The 25,243-nt window shown below is 33.6% G+C and overlaps 1 protein-coding gene and 1 non-coding gene across 2 annotated transcripts in view; both read left to right on the top strand.

Moving 5' to 3' along the window:
* Positions 1-932: 932 nt before the first annotated feature.
* TRNAT-AGU (transfer RNA threonine (anticodon AGU)) lies at positions 933-1,006 on the top strand. The gene has a single exon. It is a non-coding gene; the product is annotated as a tRNA-Thr (tRNA).
* An 11,478-nt stretch (positions 1,007-12,484) lies between these two features.
* Sec63 (translocation protein Sec63) overlaps positions 12,485-25,243 on the top strand; it is a 45,706-nt gene continuing 32,947 nt past the window's right edge. The window contains exons 1-7 of the mRNA XM_076491283.1: positions 12,485-12,658; positions 16,880-16,985; positions 17,406-17,520; positions 18,080-18,195; positions 19,463-19,524; positions 21,206-21,264; positions 25,071-25,121. Coding sequence (XP_076347398.1) covers positions 12,535-12,658; positions 16,880-16,985; positions 17,406-17,520; positions 18,080-18,195; positions 19,463-19,524; positions 21,206-21,264; positions 25,071-25,121 — 633 coding nt within the window. The 5' untranslated portion in view covers positions 12,485-12,534. The remainder of the gene's footprint in view (positions 12,659-16,879; positions 16,986-17,405; positions 17,521-18,079; positions 18,196-19,462; positions 19,525-21,205; positions 21,265-25,070; positions 25,122-25,243) is intronic.

Here is a 25,243-nt window from a genome sequence, read left to right as displayed (position 1 = left end):
TTATGTATGTATACAGTACCGTGCATACAGGTATACAAGTTGGTGTTGCACTAATTGACACTGGCATGCAGAAAATTTCAAGACTTGTATATATCATGTCTGCATTTCATTTTGTACGTGTGTATTATGCATATGTAATACACTGTGTCACACAGCCCTCTATTGGATCGTAAATGTCTGCACTCCTTAACATGTTTTCATATGTCTGCACCATGTAATCAATTAATATCTTAATATATGTGTATGTTTTGTATATATTTCCATTCATTTATGTGCTATATACTGGATAGCAAATTATGAGTATAACACACAGATATTTATCTTACAAGGTGATCGTCATAAACTAAGGTATTATAACGTTTACAGCCACGACACTTTGAAGAGGAAAAGCAACTGAAATATTTACATTTCAGACAAGGCTTAGTGTTAGTAGCAAAATGAAAAATATTTATCTTTCTAGACTTGGATTGAAATGGAAGTGATAAGCATAGTTTATTTTGTTAGTAGGTAATATATTCTTTCATACAATTACTTGGAAAATAATCATGATTGATATTTTTGGAATTACAATAAAAGTAGGCTAAATTTAATAAAAAACCAAAAAAATTCAACTGTATCATAACATTACATTAAAAAAAAAATACTGTTAAGCTTGACTTCAAGTCTTTACATGATAAGCTAAACGTGGGAGTCGAGTCTCGCTGAGTGGGTATTTGGGTATTGATGTTAAATACCCAGGAGGGTCAGGTACATTAAACCTCTTCCTCCCTCCCGAACGTTGATAGCATCTGTCGTTCAGGGATTTGTTTTATAATAGCTTTGGGCCAGAGTAAATGTATAACACCATACTCAGGCCCATTTCAAGGCACAGTCCATGCATGGAAGTACAACTTAAACAATTTGTGTCACATGGCATCTTAGATTGTTTCCATGGCGCCGTGGCTTAGTTGGTTAAAGCGCCTGTCTAGTAAACAGGAGATCGCGAGTTCGATTCTCGCCGGTGCCTTTTAAACAATTTATCAATTTACAAGAGGTATCTTTCGAAGTATGACAATAAATGTAAACGTGAGATGAGTTGTGCTTCAAATATTTTTAAATGTATATATTTGTATTTTACAGATTTCCAAGAATACACTCAGTTCCAATGATCTACCTTGGGTGTTGGTGTGAGGCTAGTCTAATTGTGGTTATTTCATTGTTTCAAATTGTTTGCGTTGAATTCTACATGAGTTGCAAACTAACAATATTAATCTTAGTTTTTGTTATCTCATTGTAAATATGATATTAAATATATCTCAGAAAGCTTTTTATTTGAAATATTATTAATAATATCATATTATTTGAGAAACTTTCAATAAAGAGACGAATGTTTCTTGAAGTGTAATGAGAGCATAAAAATATTTATATTTCAGCTTTACTGCTATTCTTGTCTTTACAGAATTTAAGACACACATAAAAGTGTTGAAATATTTTATTTGCTTGTTTTCTAGAATTGTCTGCAAAGTTACACGAGTGCTATCTGCTCTCGCCGTCCCTTATTGTATTGATGGAAACTTCCAAATACATTGTTCTTACATACTGTTTGTTCTCGAGATAACTGTAGCGAGTTTACCACTTGTACTTCATTATCATGCTCATGATTATGAGGGTTTAAAAACTACAAAAATCGGGTTTCGCAGTGATCAGAGTATTGACAGCATGTGTAGTTTTGTGCTTAAAAATAAACGTAACGATCAAACCTAGTACGTTTCCAATTAATTTTCAGGTATTCGAGTAACTTGGACTCCTTTCTAGTCAAAAGCCTAAAATTTTCATTTTGTAGAAGATTACGATTTCGAACATTAACGTCTTGAGTGGATACGTAACTGTAAGGAGATGTAAGACAGTTGAAATTTGAAAAAAAATATTGTTTTTCTGTTCACTTTTATCAAAGTTATGCAGAACTCTGACATAATTGAAACTTTTCTTTTCGTAGGCGTAGTGTATTTTGAAAATTATAATGTTAACTCATTATAATTGACAGAGTATGTATGTAAACAACATTCCTCCACCATCTGTTGAATGGCACCACAAACAAAAATACATAAATTTTTTTATACTTTAGGAATTCAAGGAAACTGGAGCTATTAAAAATTATTATTTTTTCCAATAAACGATACCACCTTTAATACATAAAAACATCATAGTTTATATCAGTAAAACGTATGAAAAATTTGAGCTCTGTACATTGAATCCCTATTCCACCAAACATGCTCGCCCTTTCAGCTATGGGGGCATTAATAAGTTATAGCCAATCCCACTATTCGTTGGTAAAAGAGTAGTCCAAAAGTTAGCGGTGGACGTTGATGACCATCTGCCTACTTTCTAGTTTATCTCTACCAAATAATGAAGGACTAGCGCAGATAATTCTCTTGTTGCTTTGCGCGAATTAAAAACAAACAAACTAATGAGTCACGTATGACTAGCGAACAGAATCTGAACACTTCTCGTGCAGTACTTCCCAGAACAGCAGTTCTGTTAGCAAGCCCTACGCTTTTATCTGACTGAGAATTCTATAGATTTACTTTTATTAGCTGTTTCGGGTTTATTTGGAAAGACTGCTGATAAGTAACTGAGCATAGCTAATTGAAATTACTTAGAAACGTCTAAACCCTCAGGAATGTTTATTGGTTAAAAGGTTTTAACTGTTTTGTTTTTACTGGGAGGCTTTGTAATGTAAGATAAGGTGAACAGAGACTTTTTCTTTCTTTGTTTGAAATAATAGAAGTAATTATTGTATTAATTTAATGGTGTCTTAATTAATCCTATTACAGCTTCGCGAGTCTATGAATATAAAATCCTTTAGGACAGTAACGAATTATCTGAACACTTTCTTGGAGTGATATTACTTTAGGGAAGGAGTAGAGTGGTTAAGTTTATATGTCAAGATTTACTTCTTCCTCCCACTTTAAGTTAGTTTGCTTAATGTTCAATTTAATTTTAAAGCAGAATATAAATCACAAAAGAACTTGGTGCAGTAATTTGTGCAATTGTTTTTAAGCACAAATCTACTCAGTGGGCTATCTTCTGTACTCTGTGCATTGTGGGTATCAAAATCCTATTATTAACTTTATAAATCCTCAGTGTTACGGGAAGAGGGGAGGTTAAAGTAACATTTCAGTTCAAAATAGGCGATAAAGTAGGTATTAAGGAAAGCGAAGCGTTATATTAAGACAGGTTGTATGCCTGGATAAATAGACGAAATATTTGCGATTTGTGAGAGAACAAAGAGAAATACACCAGTGTTTAAACTGTAAGCCTATCTCGGAGATAAATGAAACATTTTAGTAATCTGAGCTACCAACAGTTATAAAAGTCTTGACATCTGCGTTGTAGAAGAAATATTTCATGAACAAGGAAGAGGTAAAAACAAACAATATTTCATAAAGTAGAAAGTATATCCTGATAAGTTTAATAAGTGGATCCCTCAAACAGATTTCAAATGTCTGCCCTCATAGCTCTATTTCTCGTTATCGGTATGAGTCAGTTGTAAGTGACGTTACCAAGTAACAGTTCTATGAATTACTTTTCCAGCAATACTTGACATCAGTATCCCTCAGTTCTGAGATATATTGCCTTGAAGGTTCGAAGGAAGTTGGTCGAATTACAGTATCCATATATCTTGCATAACGTACCTGATGGTACAGGTTGGTTATCTTACTTTTTTGGTTCTTACTTCACTACCATAATCAGTTATATCAGATCAGATCAATACAAAGAACACGGAGATTTAATTAGAGTCTTAAACCAAATATCACTCCTTAAAGAATCACTCGAAAAGTAAGTTATAGCGTAAATGATGGAGTCTCTGTAACACTCGATCCTGTACGATCAGTAATACTTAGATAATAATCGAATGATAATAGACTGTTTGTTTGTTTTGAATTTCGCGCAAAGCTACTCAAGGGCTATCTGCCCTAGCCGTCCCTAATTTAGCAGTGTAAGACCAGAAGGAAGGCAGCTAGTCATCACCACCCACCGCCAACCCTTGAGCTACTGTTTTACCAACGAATAGCGGTATTGACCGTCACATTATAAAGCCCCCATGGCTGAAAGGGCGAGCATATTTGGTGCGACCGGGATTCGAACCCGCGACTCTCAGATTACGAGTCGAACGCCTTAACCCACCTGGCCATGCCGAGCATCCACTATAACTCAGTGTACTGTTAATATGAATGGCAGATTTTATTCACTCTATCTCTAATCAGTTATTCTGAAACCTAGTACTGTTGGTGATCCTGTTTACCACTGGTACAAATCGTTTGTTGAAGGTCAGGATGCACTCATGATCACCATAGCTTTTATAAATCCTCGTTACAGACTCGTTTCTAAACGAAGTTTGCACACAGTTGAGATAAATTTAAAGGATTACACTGATCGACCTTTCTCATTTGAACAAGAAAGAGTGATCGTAACGCTTCATTTTTAGTGTTTAATTTCACGCAAGTACCTTACTATCATGAACAAACTGTCCTAATGTGTTTTACGATTACCAAGTAGGAAACGGTTTGCTTTATTAAGCTGGTAGTCAAGGACAAAAAGGATATAGACTGAGAGAAACTTTTTATTGTTTGTTTTGTTCAGCTGTACACATTTCTTCATATCATAATTTTTATGCATATAAATAAATGCCTACATAGAAAACTTTACTGATTTATAATGGAGAAGCTAAGAAAAATCATTTGTCATAGTCTATGTGTATACGGTGGGTAGTTTTAATGATCTTGATTCTAATGATGGTGAGAACGATGAAATCAAAGATCTACCCATGGATACACGTGGTAGTGAAACGGTCGACATGACCGACATCTACATTCAGACATCTTTTTGCAGAACAAATTCTTGTTCAGTGGTGTAAATTCAAAACGCCAGCACGAAAGAAGTAAAATTTTGTTTTTGTATTAAGTCAAACGATGAATCAGGATTTAAAATTGTACTACAACACGTTTCCATCTACGATAGAAAAGTGAAGAACAACCAATCAGACATTTTGTCCCATGCTGAAGCATTTCACGAAAGAACAGCAAGATATCCTTTGAAATTTATAATGTGCAAATCGTTTTGAGTTGTTTAGGAAAACTTACAAGCATCTATCAATAATGTATTTTTAAGCCAAGTACCTACACGTCTGATTATAGGGTGTGTTGATAACAATGTACTTAAAAGATCTCGGAAGAAAATTCCATAGTTTCAAACTTTACAGTATCAATTTCATGGCAATCAATGTGAATGGAAAACAAATTACTGCTCGACCTTTACAATTAGCTTTTAATACTGAGCTTCAAGCTCATAGTTAAAAAGTTACGAATGGGAAAACAGTTTCAAAACCAAGAAATTGATATAGGATATGATGAACACTCGGAAAGGTATACACTCTTGGTCTTTAATCGGGCACCAGATCTCTCTGCTGGAGATTCACATTTTAATTTGGTGAAACAGAGAAATCTACGAGTTGAAATACGTCTTGGTAGCGTCTTACTGAACACTACAAATGTACTTGCCAATGCAGAATTTTAGTCATTGTCAGAAACTGATCATTCTAGAAACATCATAACTAATATCTAAGAAGCTATGAACATTCTAGAAATGCATTAGATCTTGTCACAAGTTTTTTTTGTGCTGAAAAGAAGCTTACAGGTGTGTTTACCAGTAATCAGCTATCTGATCAGACAAAAAAGCAACTAGATGTTGCCAATCTGGATCCGAATCACTGGGTCTGAATTTACTTTAGTCAAGTTGATAAAGGAGGATATTTTGATTATTAGGACTTCCTCCACATAACCTCTTGGCCCAGCATGGCCAGGTGGTTAAGGCACTCGAATCGTAATCTGAGGGTCGCGGGTTTGAATTCCCGTCATACCATGACTAGTTCTGTTTTTCCTCTTGTCTTAAACTGTTAAATTAGGGACGGCTAGCGCAAATAGCCATCTTTTATCTTTGTGCGAAATTCAAAACCAAACTAAACTACATACCCTCGATATAAGAAAATTTATCAAGAAGGACTGTCGAACGTAGACTTACAACAAAAGTTAATGTAAGAACAGTATTAGGCCCGGCATGGTCAGGTGGTTAAGGCACTCGACTCCTAGTCCGAGGGTTGCGAGTTCGAATCCCCGTCATACCAAACATGCTCGGCCTCTTAGTCCTAGTGGAGTTATAATGTGATGGTTAATCCCACTATGCTTTGGTAAAAGAGTAGCCCAAAAGTTGGCGGTGGGTAGTGAAGACTAGCTGCCCTTGGTCTAGTCTTACACTGCTAAATTAGGACGGCTAGTGCATATATCTCTCGTGTAGCTTTGCTCGAAATTTAAGAACAAACAATCAAGAACAGTCAGTGATGACAAAAAACCCACTTGTAGAGAAAAATATATATGTAAAAACGGCTGGTTAAGTCGAGAAAATTGTTTATGTAGAGGAGCGAACAACGTTTCGACCTTTTTCGGTCATCGTCAGGTTCACAAAGAAAGAAAGAGGTAACTGACCAATAGCTGACCACATGTTTGAAGTTGAAGGGTGTTGTGTAACAGAGTGTAGGAATGCAGAGAGCGTGCTTAGATGTTTGATTATATTTATTGATATAGGTATAAAGGTGTTTCTTTGTATTGGCTTATTTCGGGCTTGAGTTGTTGTGTAAGTAAGCCTTCTTTAATTTTGCGTTTGTTTATATTTGTTTTTTATTTAGTATTTGGGTATTTTTTATGCTTATGTTGAGTTGTGTTTATTTGATTTGCAGTGTTCGAAAACGTGTGAAGGTGACTTTTTATGTTCTTTGAATCTGGTTTCCATTTTTCTACTTGTTTCTCCAATATAGAAGTCGTGGCAGTTATCACATTATATTTTATAAATAATGTTGGTGTGGGGTTTCTGTGGTGTGTGGTTTGTCAGTGTAGTATTCGTCTGTTGGTGGACAATATTCTTTATATTATACTTATTATCGTTGTCGACATGTGTCAGAACGAAAACTGTTATCTACAGTCGGATCCCACAACGGTATTAATAATATGTTTGTTCATGATTTTGTTGGAAAACGTTTTTATATAAATATGTCCTTAATAGACGTGTCTTTTTATATATATCAGATCGTAAAATATTTACTGTGAGAAAATAATAAAGTGTTGAAATGAAACATTGTTTCAAGGGCCTTTTATTATTGTGTTAATACAATGATAGTTTTACACGTAATTAAGTTTATGACACGACCACTTCCGCCTATCGTGGCATCTTAGCAACGCGTCCTCTAGTTCTACTTCTTGGAAGTAATCGATGCAAACCGCAAACGCAAACTAACGTGGCAGGGGTTTAGTTTAGAGAGAGAGAAATCTGAAGAATTCTCTCTCCAACTGGGGTGTTCAGGAACGTTGTAGTTCCTCTTCGTCCCCTCACGTGAGAAATTGTTAAAATTTCCATGGGTTTTTTTTCCTTTACTTTTATTTTGATATTTTTAAGGTGGAGTGGGGTATTTGTGAGTGATAGGAAAGACGGTAGAACTGGACGAGAGCAGCATAAGTGAAGTGAGCCAGTCCTTGACCCGTGGACGGAGTACACTGGCGGCTGGCGAGATGATTTAAAATTGACTATAGCTAGATAACCTACGACTGAATAAGCGGCTCTTTTCAGGATCAGGTAAGAATGTGGCTGGGACCTACAGATCCGATGCCAGAGATTTTGCTGTGGGGGGAAACGGGAGTACCCCAAGAAAACCCACTTTCACGGCCTAGGCGCCGAAAAATCTACCCAGACCGTGCCCGGAAGTAGCTGGGAAGAAACATAGGAAAAAAAATGAAAAACTGATGAACTGTGACGGTGGTATACATGGAAACTGTTAGCTGCGGTCTTGTAGATCAGGTAGTAACTTCGTCATGAACTTGTTTTCATACTTGAAGCCCATTGGTGCAAGTGAAAAACGTGGTCTAGGTGGTGGAACAACTGGCTGTTCTTCGGTGAGTTGTTCTTCGCTGGTCTGTGATGCTTTGTCTCTTCTTGTGATTTTGGTTTGAGTTTTCTGCGTGGAGGTAGTTTGTTTTTCAGTTTGAACTGTCGCGTCGATGGTTATCTTGTAGTGGTTTGAGTCTGGCTGGTTGTTAAATTCTGTGGAACTTGGATTGAAGTCTGGCATGATCTGTCCTCTTTCTTTCTTAGGTTGCTGACACTTGGCGTGTCGGTGGCAGAGGGAATTGACGTCTTCTGGGTCGAGTTATTGGTATCTGTCTTCGTGTTTCTTCTGGTTAGTTCTGGACTCGACGGTATTTTTGTAGTTTCTTGTTGGTAGTTGTCCGTTGGTTGTTTCTGATGTCTGGATGCTTTGTTTGACCAAGTGTTGAAGGGTCGTCGATGTGGGTGTTCGGATCTAAAGTGAAATATGTGATAATAACATCCGCCACGTAAAATACAGTCAGCACTGTACTTCGACGTTGACACTATCTTCATGAAGTACGTAGGAAGGTTAGTGTTCTTAGAAAAAATTCGATGAACAGCATATACATTGGCTTGGATTTGAGGTCCTATGGCTTGTTTGATTTCTTCTGGTTGTATTGATGGGTCGACGCCCCTGAGGATTACTGAATAAAGACTGACTGGACTTTTGGTGGGAGAACAACTTACATTAAATTCGGTGTTCCACGGTTGGCAAAGATAAATTTGGTCTGCGGTAGTGGCGGGTTGGATGAGAATTCCGTCCCGGCGTAAAATTCGGGTCCTGGACGGTTCGATGGTTGCCCCTGGCTTGGCTCGGGCGATTAACGTGGCGACTTGAAATGGCGTGAGGTTCGACGGTAGACCATCGACGATTACCGGCGGTACTAACGGCTTGACTGGCGTGGATGAACGTTTCGTCTTAAATAGCATGTTGGCATCGACCAGTAATCGATGTAATTGTCTCTCCCTCTTTTATCGCTATTGTTTTGGGTTAACATGCAGGTGTCGTCCTCTGGTGTCCTGTCACGCAACAAACAAGCTGTTAAGCTAAGATGGGAGTTTAAGTAATTATTATAGAATTATAAAAGTAGGGTTTTTAATTTTATTTAACATCACCTTGCAATAATTATTTAAAACAGTGGAGGTTTGGAGTCTTATATGTAAAGAAATCTGAGGTGGTTTATTTTTACCGTAATGTTATTTTTGTATCTAGAAATTAAGGGTGACTGTTTTCCAACATTAACTGCAGACAGCGAAAGGTTAAGTAGTTGTGGGTTCAAAAGCTCAACTCTTGACCGTAAACTTATTCTCCAAGGCTGTTGACTATTTTGACACCTATATTTGCATCTTGTATGATATATGAAATATCCTTATCGATTTTGAAAACTATGATCACAGACTTTTCCGTTACGAGTTAGTTACGATAATAAGGACTGGTAATAGAAACAAACTTTTTGTTTTTCAGTTTCACCGTGAATATTTTGATTTGTATATATATTTACATATATGCAGTATTGGTATTGTAAATAAATGTGGAAACGTAGAAAAATGGAAATAAAAGGCAAGTGATATGGGAGTTACACCAGTTTCTTGAACAAAAATGAGCTGCACAAGAGTACAGACACGTGCCATTAGTTTAAACTATGATTGGTTGTCATTTAAAAAATAAGAAAGTGCCTCACCGCTATAAAGCCCATACAAATGCAAATAGTCATACCATGCTCAGTAGTAATGGTAAAAGTGTGATTTCATTCGTGTCCATCAGGACTGAAATATCCTATGATAAGCGAGTAGATATCAAAACCGGCTGGATACTTCATGCGAAATACCATTGTAAGACCACGTGTTTCAGTAGGAAGTGTATATGGTACCCTGAAGACAGAATGTGAAATTGTCACTGTTAATTGTTAAGAAGAAAAGTAGGATACTTAAGCTCTCCACTGATGATATTAGGTATCTTAGAAAGAGGGTCTATACAAAATACACAACTATCTTGTACAGATTTTGCCGACAAATTTGTTATAAACACATTGTTTATTCTCACATTCGTTCTCATTTTAGTAATTAAGAAAAAGTGTTGGAATGTAACTTATTTCCAACGTCACCAGTCTTTGCCTTATACTGAAACTTAGGCTTCTTTGATATCTAGACCAAAATTGTTTTTGCTCTATGTAAAGTGAATTGATGGTCAAAATTGTGTTATATTTCTCTACAAAAGGCATTATAGTCTTATATATCAGCACTACAGTGGAGTTGGAGGACTTAGTGAACATGTGCTAACCATACAGTTTGTTGACAGATATTACAATCCTCCAGTTTCCATGCCAGTGAACACGTATCATTCTTTCCCAATCTCTTTTTTTCCAGATTACGTTACCATTCAAGATTTAAGAGAAAGAAGATAAACTCAAATAATCCTGTATTATTTTGATTATGAAATTCCTATGAGTAGAAGAAGTTATGTTGAAACTTTAAAAACCTGTAGTTCTATTTGCAAGTAATCTAGGCACCTTTTCTTCTAAACCAAAATACCCATTCTCAAACAGATATAGAAATTGAAGGAGATAAGATATTGTACTATCATAAAGAGAGAATCTAGAAAAGTAAGTAATACATAAATGAAATATAGGTCCTACTCTGGTAAAACCATATACTGTAAAAGCCAAAAAAGACATTTCACTAAGCTACTGAGTAGGAGAATGGCCAACTAATTATTGTGTAGATGTAAAAGAATGGCAATAAAATTCAAGATGCTGTAGAGAAATTAAAATGCTTTTGTAACAAGATTGCTCTAGTCTGTGGCGCCTTCGTCTGCGCCAATACCATTCAGAACAACAGTTTCACCAAGGGTGTAACCTACTTCACCTGCGATAGTTCAGCATGTGGGAACAAAGGAACTTTCAACAGTGCTCTATTCAGTATTGTGGAAAACACTGAATTGAATGCAACAGAACACTAGCACATGTGCTAACTCCGACAATGCATGAGTTTACAAGCAAACACAAAAAATTATGGTGATCGGCACTCAAAAATATTTTGCATAAAATGACGTCATGTTAAATTCTGTTAATTTAAAAATATTAAGACCTTTTCATTATAGTTTCATAGTTGTAATTTAACTTGTGGGGGTATTAATAGCTAGAGACTCTCGCACCCGTACTTGTTTGAAAAAGGCTCGTTCAGAAATTTACGAGATGAAAAGGGTATAACCACAAGAGAAAGGATCCAGAGATGTAAAGTAACTTTATATATTATTAGAGCGATACAAGCTAATACTATCGCCATGTAGGTTTATTTAAACAAAAACATATATACATACACATACAAATAAACTAGTAATCAAGGTAAAGACGTCTTATTAAAAGAAAGCTAAATGACTCGTACATGTAAAGTTAATGATTTGATTTGGTTTAGTTATAATATAAGTAGTCTAATCAAAATGTTTCGTCTCCCTGTGAGGCGGTAGTAAGTTTACGGACTTAAAATATCAAAATCCGGGGTTAGATTGTTCGTGGTAGACACACCAGACAGTTTAATGTTACTTTCCTTTGAACAACCGTAGGAAAGCTGAACAGGAATATAATAGGGACGTGTTTTTTTTAACGTGTTTTTTCTTATAGCAAAGCCACATCGGGCTATCTGCTCAGCCCACCGAGGGGAATCGAACCCCTGATTTTAGCGTTGTAAGTCCGGAGACATACCGCTGTACTAGCGGGGGGCATATAATAGGGAAGCAGCGAACTTTGCTGGACCAAAGATAAGTTGGCTTCCTTCAATAAACACTTAACTTGGGCAAGATTTGATAAAGGAAGGAGATTAATTGTTGTCCCAGAGAACATTCTCTCTATAAAGAAATACATTTAATAGCTACTTAAAATTTGAATATGTACATAGGTATATCAATGTATCTGCTATTTTGTATACGTTTTTGGCATCTGGAAATGTATTAGCATACACATTAGTCCAGGGTTTGATTACTTTGAATTCACGATTACTGAGTTGATTCAATTGTGTTTGCTTGTTAGTTCGTATATTTTGTTTTAGTTTCATGACATGATTCGCTATTTATAAAGGGCTTATTCGTAATATGAAAGTGTATATCTTCGTATTAATTGATGCATCGTAATTTGTAGTCTTTTGTACTGTTCTCCGCCATATCTTTTACGAGTTATGTAATAACTGCAATAATTGTAATCACATTCTAACTTATATCGTTTAAAATTGATGTTGTGCTTTTGTTTAATAAAAATAATTCGAATGAAAAGTTTTATTCAATTATACATCTATGTAAATACACCTATCTTATATATATATTATACGTTATAAGTGTGATTTTCCGCACTCGCTGGTCATGTTTATTTTATGTAATAACTAATATAATTTATGCACATTTCCATTTTTACTGTTAAGAAACACTTTTTTTAATTGTACGATTAATTAATTGTAATATTCAATTTTGTAAACTGTGTCGACTTTATTCTAACTTGGTTTGCATTTAATAAATATAACTGTGGAGCGAAAAACCTGTTTCACGGCTATTTAGTATTTAGTGGAAATAGGTGTCACACGTTTGTGAACAAAATGGCTGGTGCGAAGTTTCAATATGATGAAAGTGGTGGAACGTTTTTTTATTTTCTATTGTCTTTTCTTGCCTTAGTTGTCATACCATGCACATATTATTTTTGGCCTAAAAGTGATAGTAAAGGTATGTGTTAATTTAAAGAGTAGGGTTGGTGTTTAACTTAAATTTTTGCCTGAATTTTACCGGTACTGGATTATTTAGTGCTAAATTGGAATTACAGTACCTAACAATAAGACTTATAAGAGATGACGTGTAATAACTGGTGCTACAAACTCGCCGTCTTTCTAAACCTATAGTATGACTTATTTTAGTATTAATGTACTGCTGTTATGGGCTATAATATTTCAAAACAAAATTACTATTAGTTCAACGATATAATTTACGCTAGAACTTAGAAATAAAAGTATTTTTGTTACATTGATATTTGTACGTTTAAGGCTAATGGAAGAAAATGTTAATAGTATTAGTATTTTATAGTATTGTGTTTAAGTTTGTTGTGATTTATATTTATGAATAGGCATATTACTGTAGAATCAGAAATAATAAGTAGCTTCATGTGAGTTTAAATGAAAAAATAACCTTTACATATACTATAATACATCAGTTTTGACAGTGAATCACATAGTGTGTACTCTATAGTAACAAAGAGGAGAATATTTAAATTTCAAGATAAAGTCTAAAACTTTGAAGTTTTAGAACTTATGTTTGAACTAAGTGATTCACTTTGAATTTATCCCACTTATTAGCTTATTTGTATTTGTGTTTCTTTGCAATTTTTTATTACTTAGACTTTTTACATAACAATTATCTCGCACACTTGTTGCTATGGTGTGTGTGTGTGTAAATCTGTTTTCAGTTTGTTGTTAAGAATTCTTCTGTATATATCATGCTACTTGACATGATAAAAAAACGTTTCTTTCTCATATGGTACGTTGCTACACTCATGAGATTAGCTTTTCATGTTTTGTACACTCCTTTATATGCAACCTTTTTTTTTTTTTATAATGCATGTCATAAGCCTTCTGCACCCCTACCTATTGGAATTAAAGATTCCAACATGTTTGTGCATAATCTTCCTGCCAACAGGAGAGCACTTTTACATGATGCATACAACTACTCCAATGTGCCACAATTGAACTGTGACTATTCATTAGGCATTGCATTTGTTCAGACACTTTTCTTTATGTTACTTAATTTTAAAAGTGGTTTACCTTAATATAATTTACATTATTTCCAGAATTTTGTTTTCTCCTTTATTTTAAAAAGTGTTTCATTTATCTGTGTTTTGCCATGAATAATTTCCACCTTCATCAATGGCTGTGTATTAGTGGAATGTTTTTTGTGCCTGGACCCTGGTTCAGAGTATTGCAGCTTCTTGCCCCACAGTTGGTAGAATCTCAAGAGTTTCTTACATGGCTTTTTGAGATAGGGTCTTTAGTCTCATCTGTATAGAATTATTGGACAGCCTTATCCTATACTTTATTTTTCTAGTTATTGTAGGATCTTTTTTCCCCTTGCCCATGCTTTTTTTATGCATTCTTTATAAATATGTCAGCCACATGGGCATCCAGTACTTATGGATTGAAATATTAATGTAGTTGTTTATTCCCTTACTTTACCTCCATTTGAGCCCATTGGCTTGTGCTCTGTTTAACCTAACCTTTAAGGCAGTTTTTACATCAAGTTTCAGTTTCCATTTCCTCAGAGTACTGTCTACCAACAGTAGCTATACTTCAGATTTTGGTGCAGCTTTTATTCATGATTTTTTTTTTCTGTGTGCAATTTTGATCAGTTTAGAAACATCATAAGTGATATCTAGAAGCTATGAACACTCCAGAAATGTATTGGATGTTCTCATAAAATTTTTATGTAGGAATAAAGCTTGTAGGTGTGTTTGCCAGTGATCAACTACCTGATCAGGCAGAAAGCAACTGTATATTGCCAGTCTGGATCCACATCACTGGGTCTGTATTTACTTCAGTCAAGCTGTGGAAGGAGAATATTTTGATCATTAGGACTGCTGCCTCCACATAACCTCAGTATAAGAAAATTCAAGAACTATTGAATGTAGACTTCAACAAAAGTTAATACAAGAACAGTATTCGTCTGTGGGTGGACAATATTACATATATTTACTCATTATCATTGTCAACATGTGTCAAAAGAGAACTGTTATTTAAAGTCAGATCCCACTTTATTCTTGATTTTGCTTAAATTGTTGAATAACACAAGGTAATTAGATTCTGGTATCTAAGCAGATTATATCTTTTTTACATATCAGTATATCTGCAAAAATACTTTTATTCCAAAAGGACATAAACAGATAAAAGTGACCTGAGTATTAGAGGTAGCAGTTGCAAGCTTTTGAATTCTTGACCCAAATGTTCATAGATAGAATAAGCTTTATTCTGTAACTTTGTAAGTTGATTTTCTTGGTGATGTGATGCATATTGGTAGTTGAAGTTTTTGTGTTCAGGTTCAGACTCCTTATTATAAAAAGAATATTAATAATTATCTAAAATGTGATCAGTGAGGACTTGGACTTGTATCTTTTTTCTTTGAAACATGAAAAAGGTAGAGGTATTTGATTTGTGTGTAAGTAAAAATTAGCAAGATCTTGGTTGAGCTGTGTTAATGAGACATGAGTGGTGAATTTGTAGCAGGTGTAATAAGTATAAACTTAGCATTTGAAGCCTAGATTATATAATAGAGAATGTGGTAAGTGAAGTCTCTTTGTGGGGTGTTGATTTATTATCTGTATCAATCGGTTGGATAGCAGCTTAAGAATGTATATATTCTCAAAGTGTTTCACATTAAGATGGTAGGAATTCTAAGCTTTTGAAAAATACTTTTTGTAATTTATGAGGAGAAATTAAATCTTAAGTATTGAGAAGTTGTGAGTGATATAACTAGTGATATGATTTGCCTCATTTTTGCTAAAGTGTAAATATGAGGAGAGAAAAAAAGTGTGGTTTTGTCAATGTTGGAAACTTTTTCTTGAGTATTTGTGTTTGGTTGAAATTGCTACATGTAATTCAGGAACTTGTGTGTGTTTATAGAATTTTAAACTTAAAAGACTATAGAAGCTTTTATAACCTTGTAGGAGTTGATCAGGTCTTTCTTACAACCCTGTTTTAAATTGTGGCTCTTTTGTTATAGGAAAGTAGAGACTGGCTAGTAGAATTATATTTGGTTTAAAAATTTAAGCAGTCATAAGAGGCTTGAAGCTTGTCATTATTTTATAGAAGAAATAAGATGTTACATTTTGATACACTGCCTCAGAGAAGTTTGTTTGAATGATTAAATGATAAGATTCAAGATAGGAATTTGATTGTTAGGTATAACAACTTTAAGCTCGAGCGCTGTTTAAGAAATTGCTATTGATGATTAAATAACCTTACAGTAGGTTTAAGTTGATGTTTTCATAAAAGAAAACTAGGGAGATAATTTCTTTCTACTGTATATTCTTACTGAAGTTTCTCTCTTAACATTGTAGACTAGATGTCAACATTGGTTTTATGCTATTTATGCTTGTAAATGCTGTTTATTTTACCTTCATTTCCTTTTATGAATTTTACTACATTTGCTTTAACCTTTTTTACTGGACATTTGGCAAGTTCTTATTACAATTTTGCTACATGTCTTTTAAAACTTTTATTATATTACTTTTTGAAAATGGCCATAATGACACAACCAGGAACCAGGACTGGAAAGGCCAACATCAGGTGACTGACAGTGGTTCTTGTATTTGCATGTTAGTCTTCCTAGTGGGTTATGATAATTACCATTATGCTATAGAAAGTCTTTTACAACTTCTCTTACTGTGGTTTCTCTCTTAACCTAGTAGACTAGATGACAGCATTGGTTTTATGCTATTTATGTTTTTAAATGCTGTTTTGTTTTGCCTTTATTTCCTTTCATGAATTTTACATTTACTTTATTTTTACCTTTTTACCTGACGTTTGATGCAGATAGCCTAGCTGCTTTGTGCCATAAAACACTAAATCAACCAACCAACTACTGTGCATTTGTAATTGTTTATTATAAGTGAGATATTGGTATTCAAATGTGTATCTGTCTGTAACTAAGATTTTCCACCTTGCAACTTACAGGGGATCTTGGGTTTGTTTAGTAGTGTTCTGTAATCCATTACTTTATTAATTTTCTCATTTTCATGAACTTGAAAAACATTTCAATTTTGCCCTTTGCTGCTCAGGTGATGTATGTTATTCACATGGAAATAAATGCTGATCTGTGTGCAAGAACATTCACTAGCAATCTCTAACTTGATTAATCATGTGTAAACATTGCTATATGCAGTTTTTGATGCTGAACATTTTTTAGAACATGAGCGTCGAGATAAAAAGCAGTGTTACTGCCACAATTGCCAGAAGAAACGAAGTCGTTTGCAAGCACGAGAACCATGGAGGAGAGCTAAACAAAGACTGATGTAAGTGTCTATTCAGTAGATATTGTAATATGCTCACTTTCTGTTTACAAGTGTTGTTGTATTACTTAAAATGTGTGTGTGTGTGTATTTATTCTCCCTAAAAGTCTTGCAGTGCTGTTTTGGACAGTTGCACATTTGTTTTGAGTTATATCACCTATGTAACTTTCCAGTAATTTAATTTCTCACTTTATGTATTATTTTAGCTTATTTTTTCAATATTCCTACACTGCTTTTTCTGGTAAATATTGCACTGTGTTATTAATTCTACAACTACATATACAAAGACAAATGTAACTGATATGTGTACAAGTGGCATTACTGTAAACTTGAGATTTCAGTTATTTTTATACATATATTTACATATAGATTTATATGTGCTTGTTAGTAAAATTAGGTAATTAATACATTTTATACTTTTAGAAAATTTCTCTTGATCTTGGGGTGGATAGCCCTATTAGCTACAGCTTACAAGGTGGCTAATTTGCAACATGATTATGTTGCATGGGATCCTTTTGAAATTCTTCAGATTGATCCAGTAAGTCATTGTTTTCCTTTTTATTTAAATAAGACAAATTTTAAAGTTGTATCAAGGTTTCTTGACCAAATATTTCACAGGTTTATAAATGTTACTTGATTGAAGATGGGGGGCATTTTCAGCAGATCTATGGATTTCTACTTTTTTGTTTGGAGTCACCAGAATCGTATTTAAGATGAGAACAAGTCCAAATCATTGATATTAATACAAATGCAGTGATGTTTTATTATTCATGACAAAAATTGTTTTGTTGCCAAGAGTAACATCAGGAAAACTTTTTCTTCCTTTTAACAAGTTATAGGTATATTAGTATGTTCTGTGAAAACCTAATTTTTTATTATTTTGAAAAACTCAGTTTTTGTGTTTGGTGACTTTGACCATATTCTCTTCTTGAGTGATTTCAGTGCTTTTATATGTACACTGCAGTGACTTTTACTTGTGAGAATTATGCCCATTACACTGGTATATCAATTCAGTATCCTACTAACTGAATAAATAGTGATACGAAATATGTTAAAATTAGTTTTTAGGTTTCAAGATTTCAATTAATTATTTTCAGGCTTCTTCCACTGCAGAGATTAAGAAAGCCTATAGAAAGTTGAGTTTAAAGTTTCATCCAGATAAGGAAGGAGGGGATGAGAAAAAGTTCATGATGATTGCCAAAGCTTATGCAGCGTAAGTTTTTAACTTCAGTACGATTCATTGTAGGTTTATCTTATTACTAGTTAAAGTTGCATTACAATACTTACTGAAATTTAAAATTAGAAGTACAACACAGCTAAAAAACCAGAGAAAATGTAATTAATATTTTATTTTAAGGTCACCATCATCTCAAACTTGTGTATATTGCTGCTCAAAATGGTTCATTTGCTCAGGAAGTTTGTAGCAAATGATTAAGTGTGAAAACCTTCAAAAAATTTTGAGTCAACTCTTGGCCAGAAAGGAAAGACCTATGAAAATTAAAGGAAGAAAAGCCACATAAAGTTCCACAGAGTTTTGAATGAGACTGATTTTAGTTAACTGCAAGGGAAATAAAAAATTCTCAGAAATGTTAACATTTTTTGAAATACCCTGTATATCTTAATATGCAAACAATAGTACAAGTTATGATAGTGGTTATTAGAAGTAATGATTTATATACAAAAGGTTTACAAAGTTACAAACAGTATTGAGTCTTCTATCTGATCCAGAACATCTTCAGTATCATTTTGAAGGTTCTTAATGATAAAGGCAAAATTCACTTAATGGGAAGCTATCTAGCTCTTTTTTGATCACACACAAGTTTTTCACAGTCGAAGTTATGTCTTCATAAAAATATTGATGTTTATGTTAATCTGCTGAAGTTAAATGGTTTGTAGTGTTCAAAATCTATAAGTATTTCTAGTCAAATGTCTGTAGTTTCCTGATCAATAAACATTAATTACAGTTATAGCTTTTGAGGTTTATAGTATACCAACTGTAACAAACCAACAATATATACTGTCTGTTGGCATAGTGGTTTATAAAAGTTAGGTGATCAAGATTCAAGAAACTTCAGTTGACCCAACAGTACTGGCAATCACAAGTATTTACATACACACATAGTATACTGTTGATTCTTACACTTGAGAATCTTCTACAAATTTAGTGAATAGGCAGGAATTTTGCAGTACTTGTTTAACAGTATAAGTTACATGCATTTCTAAATATATATATTTTACTGAAACATGGATTGATGTTAACTGTACAAGAGTAAATCTGTCATTGTATGTAAGAGTAGTTGTGGTAATTTTGAATGTTTTGAGGGTAAAGTGTACAAGTATTATTATGACTAATATTATGATTTTCATAACATGTTCACTATTAAGGATACTAAATATTTTCTTTAAATTTCAAGTATAACAAAGCTTTTAAGTTAAGAAATGAAGATCCATATTTCCATTTGTTTTGATTTTTTTAACAGGTTAACTGATGATGAGGCCAGGAAGAACTGGGAAATGTATGGTAATCCAGATGGTCCTGGTGGTAAGTTAAATTTGATTTATTTTTGCATTAACATGTTATAACTTATTTAACATAAAGTATAATATCTATTTTTTTTAAAGTGAAGAATGCATTTATCACAAACTTAGTGATTGAACACAATTTCAAGAAATTTCACCAATAATAACAATATAGGTATAAAAAAAAAAGGTAAACTTTAATTCTTTCATACCCAGATGGGTGCATCCATCCTCAAAGGAAATATTTCACCATTCAATTAAAAACATTTAAAAAATAAAATTGTAGTCAGTCTTCCACACATTTAAAAAAGCAAACTTTGAAATTAATATTTACTAAATAAAAAAAAGTTTTATTCATTTTAAGTTTAAACATAAAAATTACTAATTATGACATTGGATTGGTTTCACAGTAATTTGAATAAAAGCATTACTGTTTGGGAATTTTCAAAAAAATTTTGTCAAAGTTTTTAATACTTGTACCCTCCAGGAGGAAAATTAAAATAGTTTTGAACAAATTAGCTTCAATAAACATGTAATTTTATTATTTCAGCCATTAACTGTTTCTCAATTTTAACAGTCATGGCATGACATAATTAACTATATCTCAGATATATTTTTTAATTTTCTAAACTGTGAATTAATGCAAATACCATGCATAAAAATATTATCTCCATAATATAATATAATTACTAGTGATCTGAACACACAATGAAAGTGCTCTTTTTTGTTCTTTTCCTTTGTATAAAACATGACAGGTTCCATTTGAATAGATTTGTGTGGATATTGCAACCAGCTAGTAAAAGGTTAGCTTGGTTATATGTTGCTAGAAGAAAAAATATTTATGAATAACTTCTGCTGTAATTAATATTTTTATTTTATTTTTTAAAAGCTTGCTTTATCATTTTATTCATTAAATAAAGTGTGATGTTGCAGTATTTTAGAAAAAGAAATTTATTTGTGGAAGATGAAATTGGCTCAGTCAGATTGTTTTTCACTTGCTGACAAGGTCACTGATAGAGAAAATCACAGGAAACAACGTAAATCAATACAAAAGGAATATAAAAAATTTATATATCAAATGGAATCTTATAATTAATAACTTGAAATAACTAGCTTGCTTATTTATAAATTTAGATTGTTAAAATAATTTTTACTGTGTACTGATGATAGTTATTACAATATAATGTGTTATGTAATCGAGAGATTTCGTGTGAAATGTAAAACTACTTTTATTCAGTAGTTTATTATTAGAGGTTAACTACAATTTTGAAAATTCATAATTTTTTAAATAAACACATGTTTGTGATTTTTAAACATCTTTTTCAAATGCACGCTGTTTTGTTTTCAGGAGAAAAATCATGTTGGTAATTTGACAGTTTGGCAGTACATTTTTTTAAAATTGGAAATACTTGTAATATTTGGTGATCCTCACATCACATTGTTTATCAGTGTGGAATTCTGAATTTTGTTGCTTCAAGATGGTATAATGTGAATTTTGAAAGAAAGCTGGATGTATAAATACTTATTTATAAAATCACTAAGTCCTCTGATGACTGATAATTAGTAATAATGAAGAAAAACTTAACATTTCAATATCAGTCCATAGTTCTGTTGTTGCTTTATTTTGTTTTATACTTGCATTTGATATGTATTCCAATTTGTTTTTTATAGTATATCAAATTTTCAGTTCTTTTCCTTCCTAGCTACTTCATTTGGAATAGCTTTACCATCATGGATTGTAGAAAAAGAGAATTCTATATGGGTAAGTAAATGTGCGAGACAAATGTTATAGTTATATATTATGCATGAATTGGAAATTTCAGTAAATGCTTAAAATCTGACTGTTCATGAAACATTATACCACACAATACCAGGAAAAGATTACTTTCTGTGTTATGATATAAACTGATTATTAAAATGTCGAGTAGTATTTAACACTATGTAACACAGATTTTGTTTCTGGATAGTATGTGTTATTTCTTAATTGTTTATGTTGTAAAAGTACAAAAAAATGGTAATTATTTCCTTCAAAATTTGCTTTTGTGACCTGGAGAATGAAATTTAGAAATTAACCTATTTTCTATGTAAAAACAGGCAGATTTGCACATTTTCATTTACATAAAGTCTGAATAAAATAACATATGAATCAAGATTTACATGTATTTATACTAAAGTTGAACAAAAATGTTTAGAAGTGGGTAGTTTTTCAAGATTTGCGACTGTAATGAAAATCACTTTCATGTATCAGCCCCCAAATATAGTTTCCCATCATGTTTTGTTATATGCTCCTTGGTAGTGTCATTCAAAGTCCAGTATATCTTGGTAGAAGTGCTCACCTTGCTTCTCTTACTATGTTCCCATGTTCTTGAATTTATCAAGATGAACATCAAGGACATGGACTTTCAAGGACATCCTGCACCCCATTTTGCCATAGTTTTTCGCCAGAGCTTCAACCAGTTCCACATAATTTTTGGTCTTGTGATTGCCCAAGAAATCCCGAACCATTATGCCAAAGCTGCCCCAAGCTTTTTTTTCCTTCCTACTGAGCTTCTTGGGGATTCTGTGCACTCTAGGATCTTTATTTGTGGTCCAATGAAGACACCAGCTTTGACCTTTGCCTCAGACAGCTCTTAGGGAAGAAGTTTTGAAGGTACTTGAAAGCTGCAGACTCCTTATTAAGAGCTGTGACAAGATGTTTCATAAGACCCAATTTTATGTGCAATGGTGGGAACAACACCTTCTGGAGGTCCACTAGTGGCTCACACTTGAAATTGTGCCTCCCTACATAGAACTCGGTCCATTGTGGCCAGTGCTTCCTGTGTTGCAGTGTCCCTGCTGTCCCAAAGGTAAAGATATAAGGTAAACTTAGTAAAAGAGACCCATCAGGAATGCCACCATTTTGAAGTCTCCGATAACCTCCCAACCATACTCATACAGCTAGGTCTATGTGTTCACTTACACAGCCAGAACTAAACTGAAGTGGTGAGCCCCTGTATATATATTACTATGAAAAGTTCTAGAAAATTCTAAAAGGTTCTTGGAAATTCTTGTAAGTTTGAGAAAATTCTCTATCAGCTACTCATCAGTGGATCTCCCTGGAATGTTCTGGAAAATGGGTAAATTTGAAAATTTCCTTACTCAGGTCACAGAAGCAAAGTTTGAAGAGAAAAATGGGTCTTTTCCATTTACTTTAGGCATAATCAATTGGGAAATAACACTTTTTGCCCAAGAACAAGAAAAAATAAAAAATTTTGTTACATAGTCTTACATGTGTACATACACACATTGAAGGAACATTAATAATAAGTTTATTATAGAGAAATATTTATTAAATATTATTTTCCAAAACATACAATCTGCTAGCACTTACATCTATTACTCAACTTCCAGATTCATCATATTTCTCTGACATTAGTGGCCTGTTTTAATTGCTCACTGGAGGACATTGTGTGGCTGGTACATGGACTTCTCCCAATACTTTTTTCTTTCATTATTTACATGATCTGACAGTTTCTTGTTTTGAGGGTTTTTGCCTACCCCTTGTGATTGTTTTGACCATGTGTGCTAGATTCTAATAAGAGGTATCTCTTTTTTTTCCCCTTCTTATGGTCTCTTTTTCTTTCTAGGGTTTCTCTAATATTTTTCATTTGATCCAACTCTGTGATGAGTGTTGTTTTGACAGGTATGCTTTTATCATTCCAATTACACCCTAGCAACCACTTTTTTACTGTTATAATGACTGGTTGCAACAGGATCTGTAGAAATGAGGTGTTCCTTAAGGCCACCTAGGAGCTTGCCAAATGGTATTACTATTTTATGCTGGAATGCCACTCATAGACTATCATGAGTAAAGCTAAATGGGATTCTTCCCCCCTTTCCTGATCTTTGGATTGAGTAAATCCAGATCAGTTTGCCTTTAACAATTTAGTGCAGATTCTATCCAGATGTAGATAGCAGTAGCACAAGCCCATGCAGAGCCTACTTGTAATACCAGTTCAGGTTTAATGCTTGGTTATCTGATTTAGGTGTACGTGGCCTTTCTTTTTGAACAATCTCGGTTTAGACTTTAGTCACAATAAGGATACACTGTCTCTTCAAAATTCTGAATATGAAGTGGTCTCATTATAGGTCCTTGGTAGAGCACAGTGTTTCTTATCCTCTCAATACTTTTGGGGACAAATGGACTGCTGTTTGCTCCTGCAGTTACACTCCCTTGCTCTCTTGGTTGGGGAGTGAGAATGAACGTTTATAATTCCATACCTGGTAAGCTTTGTTCCTTTTGGTTTAGTAAGGCAGACACAATTCTGTCATTTTGAATCTGTTGTGTTGCTTTTCAGACTACTTCAGATGGAGGAGAAAGTTTGTTTGCTTTGGTGTTGCTTACTTTATTATGATTCAGCATGCATTACTCTATATCTACAGGCTGGGATCTAATCAATAGTATATTTGTATATATAGTATTGCAGTCTAATTGCCCTAGCCACCAATGTGGGATATAGGAACCAAGATTCCTTAATTGTGGAACTTCAGCTATCTGGTTGGGGTTGGCCTATGATGATGATTACTTATGTACTGTTCCACTTTTTGATACAGGAACTCGATTCTGGTGAAGAGGATACTTTTTCTGGATGTGGCGTGGCTGCCCCACTTGGGTATCATTCTTATCTTGGTACACTCCTGATCTATGTAGAAGCTTTATGTATGAATAACACCCTCACCAGCCATTTTACCTTCTCAATGTGAGATTCTAGCTTCAAATGTCAGCAGATGGAATGTATATATTTCCAACAATACTTTCTTCTACTGGCACTCTGACTTTTTTCCTTCCCACTGAGATCCAGTGTTAGACACTAGGATTGTGTCAGTCTTTTAAAAGTGATAAAATTATTTAAATGAAGTGCTTATGTACAGTACCAGGTTAGAGTGCACAATGATGTAGGTGGAGAACATATTGCCAAGGGCAATTGAGTTCTCAAAGACTGGAACAAGTGAGAGAAAAAAATCAAACCAGTGTTTAGATGCATAAAAAAATAGAAATCCTGTTGGTCAAGTAATAGCTATAAGTGTTAGTTGTGGTAATATTATTGAAATTACATTTTCAGTTGATGAAAATATTAACTTGTGTTTGTTTTTGAGATTTTAAAACTAAGTATACATGTATTCAGTTTGTATTTGTATCCCAAGTTTTAGGACTGTATAATCCATATACAAATATCCTACAATTTAGAACTGTGTATACAAATATTTAATCTGTATTTATTTTACATATTTAATAACTGTGTTTACTGGTATTTAGTCCATATTGGTATATAAAGTTGTATATAATCTGTATATTTTTCCCCACTGTTTAGGACTTTATATATAAATATTTTAAAGTTGTTTCCAGGTTTTAATGATGTGATGTACAGACAAGTATTCTTTCTTTGTACTTGTTCCCTAGGAGTTCTAATTGTTTGTATTTATTGTTTTAATGTGTTTCATTTGATATTCTGATTCCACAGTTCTAACACAATTTGTACTGATTTCTTTCATTTGCCTTTTAAGTGAATGTTCTGATGATTCTTTCAGGTCTTAGGACTATATGCATTGGTATTTATGGTGGCTCTTCCTGTTTCTGTGGTAAGATAATTGCTTTTCATCTTTAGTATATATAATTTTACCAAGCAACAAAAGGACTTTTATTCTAATGTGTTGTCAGTTTAAGATTTAAAAACGGTCATGTTTACATCTGGTGAATTAAA

This window comes from Tachypleus tridentatus, chromosome 1, assembly GCF_004210375.1.
Source record: "Tachypleus tridentatus isolate NWPU-2018 chromosome 1, ASM421037v1, whole genome shotgun sequence".
NCBI classification, from domain to species: Eukaryota; Metazoa; Arthropoda; class Merostomata; order Xiphosura; family Limulidae; genus Tachypleus; species Tachypleus tridentatus.
The sequence above is the reverse complement of the archived record's forward strand: the minus strand, read 5'-3'. Positions and strand labels throughout refer to the sequence as shown.